We start from the raw sequence: 7,600 nt of genomic DNA, 5'->3' as shown, positions 1-7,600 counted from the left end.
CAATTTATAAAATACATCAGCCAAAATGTACCCAGCAGTGGTCCTGGGTAGACTGTAAATACATTTATTATTTGGTTGTGAAATGTCTCACTCAGCGGGGCTACAGCCTTGAACAGAGCCTTTAATCCTTACTGCAGCTGGAATAAACATGAATGAAATGCCCTACTTGATCAATGCTACACAGACACGTGCTCACGTGGACGGACACAACGCTCTGGCTGCTCTCACTACGGCTTTGTTTTGAAGAGGACATCCATGTAAGCCTTGTCCAGATCCACGGATTTCTTCTGCGCTGCTGCCCGCAGGTGCTCCGGGAGCAGCCTCCGGCCCAGCACAACGTCGTCCTTGCTCCGAGGCCTCTGGGTGCGAGCGTCCTCCTGGGCACTGTGCACGTCCTGCAGCTTCATCTGCAGCCAGTCCTGCCTCTCCACCGTGTGCCGATGCTCACCCAGGTTATGCATCAACTGCATCTCACTCACAGACCTCCTCCTGCAGCAAAGAAAAGCAAAGACACGGGCCCATGGGAGCCCTTCTTGGGCTGCAGAACTTGGCTCAAAGGCCCAGCTTTGGGAACTTTTGTAAGGAACCACAATATGTAGCTGTAGGAGCTGCCTGGCTGATCTGTAAGGCATAGAATGACATCTGGAGAAGAGAGGTATTGTAGTAATTACATATCCTCTGAACAGAGAGAGACATGGTTCTCCCAGGAAAATCCTGGGAAGCTGTGTAGAAGCTGTGGGAAACTTAGACAAAAGAATTGAAACAATTATTGTCTCTCTTTCTGTAACCATTGTTTATAGATATAGTTCTCCAGAGTGTGCTACTCACAGTTCACCAATAATGTGAGAGAAGATTGTTAAAGGCCAATCAGGTCTTAGGTCCTTGTTTCTATAAGAACTGTGGATTTCTAATTATAAAATGCCTTTTCATGCCTTCTGATGATGGAGTCTCTGTATCACCTTTGGCTGTCCCTGACACCACTTTAGTGCTGGAGGGAGAGTGGAGGGTGACTTGTTATTGGTAATGGATCTATCAGTGAGAAGGCATCACAAGTGGGAAGTCAGTTTTGTGACAGTATTGTTCCTATAATTTAGTTCAGTCATTTTAGAGGAGCTTAGGGCTTTATAATATTAGGTAAGGGATCAATGAAACTATGGCATTTATTTAGTGGTAGTTTTCTATGTTCACTAGAGCTAAGGAAGCATAATTCCCTGTGGATTTGTATTTCACCTGGCAGATGTTAGTGTCTAAGTGTGAGTTACAGCTAGATTCTTACAGTACAAAAGATGTTCACCTGTGTAGACCCCCAAGACATGGAGCTTATCCAATCTGAATAACGAGAGAAGACTTACATGATTTTTATCCCTCTACTCAGCTGCCTATTTTCAAAAGATATGTATACACTCAGAGTGCCTGAGATCTCTAGAGGTGTTCCTAGAGGACAGAGTTTGGCCAGCTTGGCCAAGGGGTTCAAAAACAGGGACAGAACTCACACACACATGCACAGACAAACCACCACGCTCTCAGGAGCAGCAAAAGCCAGCCAGTGTGAGATAATGTACTTACACCATTGGTCTTCCATCAGAGGTTGTAAAAAAGCACATGGCACATAAAATGATTGCAGCCTGGGCCAGGTTTCTTATAGAAGTCATTTTGTCTGCAAAGGTAGAAATGAATACGCGTAAAGTCTGTAATTCAAGTTATTTCTGTTTGCTCCAAACTAATTTAAATTAGAAAAAAAAAAAAAAAAAGTTGAGAAACGTCAGACAAGAGTTTTTGAAAAATCTTTTTTGTGAAACGGGTTACAGCAAGGAATGCAAATGAAGGATTTATTTCTAATACTTATTTTGTGAGCAACTTATTGTTACTTCCTGGGCAACTCCGTGAATTTTGGTCATTTATCTGCCCTACATCATCATCATCATCATCATCATCTAGGTACCTATCTCTTGCATAATTGGGTGAAAAGCACCATGTTCTTCCAATATTATTATTACTGTCATTATCACCATTATGACTTTGTAACCTTCAAGTCCAGTGAAATACTTGTGTATAGCTATTCAAATGAAAAAATGTTATAGAATAAAACTTTCTCTATTTCTCTCTTTCTTTTGCATATTCTTTAGAATGGGGAGGCTGACACTTTCCCTGACAATTTTTCATAGAGGCATAACTCTGCTGAATTATCCCACAGTTCCTGTTGAGTTACAGAAGAAAAATCAGAATTAAGTCCCTCATTTCATCAGGGATAATCCTGCATTTCCTGTATGAATTCCCCTCTGATATTTACATCATCATCAGAGCTGCCATTTGGAATATATTTTAAAAATACTTACCGCTGATGATGCTACAACAGGTAAAAACAACCTGGTTCCAATACCAGGTTCAGTACTGGCAGGCAGAAAAGGCATCTTTTTGCTACCACTTAAGAAATTTGATACAGAGTAACTGAAACTGAAGAAATGTAAAACTCCACAATGCCTTTTTATTTTTTGCAATAGTTTCTGCAGCTTTGCTCTAGCTCAGAAAAGCATTTATAACACCGTCTCTTACATGACAGTATCAATGAGGTCCTGGCAGTCCATCTAACCCAGGATTATAAATTCAGGACTTGAATTCACTTCAAGATTTTCTTGTTCACTGTCTCTGACTTTTCCATTTCACAAATTTAGTTCAGATAACAGAACAGTTTGATCATATTAATATTCACTTATTTTTTAAGATAGTCTGAAAAGAAGCTGACACAAAAATGGGTAAACAATCAACGATAAAAAATTCTAATAAGTCTTCCAGAGAACTTGTTAAAAAGAAGAGTATACTTACCAGATAGAAAGTTAAAGAGTCTTCTTGCTTGGGTATGTCAGCAGATGACTGTCTCTTGATGTCAAGTATATTTAAAGACCACTGAATTGGTTTAGTGGACCCCCTAAAAGTAACTTTAAAATAGAGCTTCTAAGTAACTTGGAAGCCCTTTTATTGTCTCAGTTGATGTCACTGTCACACACACCCTCCTGACCCTCATGTACCCACCCTCAGATGCTTTCGTTGATTTGACATTTCATTTACAGGGTAAAGAGGCCTCAACAGAAAGTCAGTCCTGGGAAGCTGGGAGGAAGTTTTACTTTTAAATTCAGAATTGTGCTCAAGATAACGTGAGCTCTGAAGCTGTTGGAAGGATTTGCAAAGAAAACTTTGAGTTATTAAATGCAGGCAGGTAAAACTTAAATGAGACAGTAAGTGATCCACAAGTGAAAGATTACAACTAAATATTTTTACAAAATACTGAAAAGATAATACTTATAATACTTGTGGGAAATAAGAATAGTCACTCCAGGTCAGATATAAATTTATGTATAAATTTACTTATATTTACTAGTAAGGAGCAGAAGCCCCAAGAATGATAGGGGATCAAGTTTTTAATGAGAAGCTGGTGCCACTGAAAAGTTGTTGAAATGGTGTTAGACCCTCACTGCTCTGTTTTACCTGTATCTGTGAATAGCTCTGAATATCCCAAATGTGCTCAGTGGAATAAAGGCATTTGAAGCAGCTGAGATAAAAATTAGGACTTTATAAATTTTGGGAAAGAGATATAGAATTCTGCCTGCTTTCTAAGACGTGAAATGTGCAAATCAGCAGTATTTTCCCTTATGCATGAAGAAAGATTATTTTTGCTGTGAAGAAAGATATTTTTTCTTGTGTTAGATGCTTCTTCTGACTTCCAGTATATTTTTCCCAAAAAACCCAAGCAAGCATCCACAAACAAAAAACAGTCCGCATTTGCACATTGTAACCCAGAATTTGTAAGATATTATTGCTGTTACCATGAATGCTTTTTGTTTCTATTATGGTCTTGTTGTATCTCATAAAGAGTTGTAAAATTACATGGGGAAGGGGAGGGAAGAACCAGAAACTCCAAAAAGCTCTAGAGAGCTCATGATTCCCTCAGCCTATGGATTAGTGAGTAAAGTGAGAACTAATGAAGCAATTCACTTGAACAAGTCCAGGACAACAGAGTAAAGACAGCTTCCAGCATTATATTGTCAGCTGGCAATATCCTTCCCTCAAATGCAACATACAGGGGTTCATGGGAATATGTTTTATTAGGAGATTTGGATCTCCTGGAAACACCAGGATATTAACCTGAAGGCTAAAACATGACTAAAATATTAGTAAAGGATACTCCTAGGCATAATGTGACTAAAAATGTACAGTGGAATGGCATAACAGGTATGGATTTTAAAGTCTCCACAGAGTTGGTAATGGAAAACTCTCTTTTTAGATTTTACTGTAACATATGCAAAACCTTTAATGAAATTCTCAAGGTAATTTTTTTAACAGAAAATTACCTTGAGAGTAACCTTTAGCATGTGACAGCAAAGGCTGAAGTAAAGGACAAGTGCCTAAAAAACGGTGTCATTTTTATTCAAAGGTAGTGGTAGGTTGTACCTAAAATTTCAAACAAAGATGGCTTAACTTGATACCTTGAAAAAGAAGCAGTTTATTTCAGGAGAGTGAATTCACAAAAATAAAAATATTCAGTATGTATCCATTATTTGTAAACAAATAGATCCTGTGATGGTGATTAAAGAAATTTTGCATGGCAGCTCAAAATGGGCATATGCAGGAAAAATAACTTACTTGATTTGGATTTGGATTATTCTCCCTCATATCCAGAAATTATGGTATTTGAAAATACAGCTGGTAATAAGTTATCCAGTGTCATCCCTGTTTGCTAAACTTGGCATGTCAAATGTGGGAATGACAGATAATGGACCAAGTGAATGCAGTTTTTTTACCAGATACTGTAATTGTTTGCACTTTTGTTTGGACACAGTGTATCCAGTGTTTAATGAGGGGCTGAAAATGGTATTCAGCTCTTTAAATGTTTCAGTCAGAGGATGATTCATGTTCAGACTAAAATTTTTCCCTGTCTTAATAATCCTTTTAAAAATTCAGATCTCTTTTGGGCGCTACTGAATTGATCCCAAGAAACCAGGGCTAACAACTGCTGAACTGCTGTTCAGTAAGAGGCTTAAAACTACCCAAATTTATAGACACTGCCATAAAAAAGAAACAACAGATAGCAAAGTTAAATATAATCTCTTCAATTGAAAGGTATTTCATGATATTTTGTAGATACAGAACTGTGCACATAAATACAAAGGCAAAGTATGGATGAAAAAACCTGCAGGTTCTAAGGAATTCTTTGTGCCTACAAATGAGACCTGACCTGTGGAAGACAATTTTTGCTCCTCTTGGAATAAGAAGAGGGAAAACTCAGTGGATTCTGAGTTTCCATATTCTGAATGCAGCAGGCTAAGAATGAGCCTATGAGTGCAGGAATCAGTGGGTACAAGGGAACAGAGCAGTCAGGGGAATATAAACCATTAAATGTTCCAGGTACCTGCCAGACAAAGGCAACTGATTCAGAAACTGGCTGCAAACTCTTGGTGTAGATGTTGCAGTATCAATACTGACATTTCTTCTCCTTCTCCTCCTTTGGAAGATGACAAAGGGAGCACGGGCACCGTTTTAGGCAGAAATACAAAAATATTTCAAAGATTTTAGTTCACGTTTGTGACTATTTCTTCATGCACAACAGCAACTTTCCCAGGCTAGATCTAAGCTTGAGTAGCATGTTCTACCTTCACATAAACTCACAGAATGCTCTATGGACATGAGGCAGTATAATAATACATTCTCAAAAGTTTATTACAGGAAAGGCTTCTCCATGCCAGGAGGCATTACAGGCACAGGCAGGGGCTTCTGAGGATGAGGGAGAGGCCTGGAAACCCAAAGGTGCTGGAACCACAGTGTGGAAGAGCTGACCACAGTCTTTTCCTCTGACAAGAGTTTTTCTTGATCAGCCAGCAGCCTACCCTTCCCTGACCTTCCCTTATAGATTGTACAGATACCTGAACCAATTGGGCATGAAGAAATCCGTGTTGCTTTGTTTGCAGCTGATGTGCCACTGACGTTGAATTTGTGCCACTGGATGTAATCAGACTCCAGGGCTGAAAACAAGGGGAAAGCAATGAGACAGATTTTACAGCCAGGCAGGTGAACAACGACCATATTGCAAAAATCCTTCATTATTTTTAAACATTTTTTTGCATTCTATTCATTTTGTCACGGGAAAATAGTGTACCTCATCTTGAAATTAAACCCATCCTGAGGTACGCCACTGGAATATGGTTAAAGGACACAAAACTTTCTAGAATTCTACTGTTCAGTGACTAAAGCACATTTTCAAAAACTAGTGATGTAATCTGATGTATTAATATTCCTACAGAATTCTCCATTCTTTAGATGCAAGGTTTCAATGCTGCAGTGAGATTCCTGCAGTGCTATTTCCAACAGCACTTTTCCCACACTGCTTGTTGCTCCAGATAAAATGCTTTCTAACTGCAGCTGTGGCTTAAAGAATATTAGTAGGTCATTGAGCAGGGGAACAAAGTAATTGATGACAAACTGGATGATTGGTGAGGCAACTTTCTAAATGTGTCCAAGGAATGTTTCTGTCTTGACACAATGAAGAGCCAAAGTGACAGTCAGTAAACTCGTTAGGACTTCATTTGATTGACAAGATTTGTGGCTTTTCAAATACCACAGCAGCATGTCTGGTAATTTATGTAAGCAATGTTGGGCATCTTCAGGTGGATTTTGGGTTCATGCAGCCAGATGAAGCTTCAAGCCCATGACAGTTTCCAACTGGATAAAAAACAGCACAAGGATTTCTCAAAAGATGACCTGTCACAGTTCTTCATACAATTTGGTCTCAGCAGCTACTCCCAACTGTGCATTTGGACATAATTGCTTACCAGTATGTCTTTTCTCCAGTTACTTAAAATCCTTCACTTGAGAATCACAGTATTCCCAAATCTCCCTGTTTTCTTTCTGATGAAAGTATATACTGATGATGCTTTTTTTTCAGGCTGTGGACATTTAGACAAAGATGGATTAATTGCAAACATCACTGAGAGAAAAAGCAGGGAGAGAACAGAAGCTGGTAGATTCTAGTCCAAATCACCTGACTTTAAGCTCACTTATCTGGGGAGATGGACTGAGCATTGTCATGATAACCGTGACCCAGATTATTTCTAGAGTTAAATAATTCAGTGGAACACATGCAATGAATGGACACTTCCTTTTGCCCTCAGTGTAACTCAGCCATGTCCGTTTATCCCAGAATTTCCCTATTGACCTCTGATGGGCATGGCAGGCTTTGCTGGTGGGATCAGGAATGCACGAGTGCTCGCTCTCTGCATGCCACCCTGGAGGATGGCTGCCTAGAATGTCACACAGCATTACATGGCTCTTTTGAAGACCAGATGGAGGCTCCTGCTTACCTCATCTCTCTCTCATGAGAAGAATGTGAAGCTTGGTGAAGCAGCCCAGAGCAGCCTGGAGGAATGCTAAAATGGCTGTCAAGGGAAGCCATGAAGGAGAGCTACCTCTGAGTCTACATTTTTCACTGGTCAGTAAGAAAAATGCTGGTGTGCATCCTGAACAATAAGAAAATCCCTAGTTAGTTTCAACAAGTATATATTGGCACATTTTAAAAGTTCTATTAGTGAGCTGTACACTAAATATGCAAGTA

General features: G+C 39.4%; 1 protein-coding gene across 1 annotated transcript; it reads right to left on the bottom strand.

Moving 5' to 3' along the window:
- Positions 1 to 227: 227 nt before the first annotated feature.
- PTH (parathyroid hormone) lies at positions 228 to 1,652 on the bottom strand. Its single transcript, XM_041485934.1, has 2 exons — positions 1,567 to 1,652; positions 228 to 489 (listed from the first exon to the last, which is right to left on the bottom strand). The coding sequence occupies exons 1-2, from the start codon at positions 1,650 to 1,652 to the stop codon at positions 228 to 230; spliced, it is 348 nt and encodes a 115-aa protein (XP_041341868.1).
- Between the last annotated feature and the right edge of the window lie 5,948 nt (positions 1,653 to 7,600).

Source organism: Pyrgilauda ruficollis, unplaced genomic scaffold, assembly GCF_017590135.1.
Source record: "Pyrgilauda ruficollis isolate IOZ18807 unplaced genomic scaffold, ASM1759013v1 scaffold119, whole genome shotgun sequence".
Taxonomy (NCBI): domain Eukaryota; kingdom Metazoa; phylum Chordata; class Aves; order Passeriformes; family Passeridae; genus Pyrgilauda; species Pyrgilauda ruficollis.
This window is presented reverse-complemented; position numbering and strand designations above follow the sequence as displayed.

Excerpts from the sequence above, each read along its gene's own strand:
- PTH (XM_041485934.1), bottom strand. The coding sequence starts at position 1,652 with ATGACTTCTATAAGAAACCTGGCCCAGGCTGCAATCATTTTATGTGCC. Across the intron at positions 490-1,566 it reads TCTGATGGAAGACCAATGGT|GAGGAGGTCTGTGAGTGAGA; the intron begins GTAAGTACATTA and ends TCTTTGCTGCAG.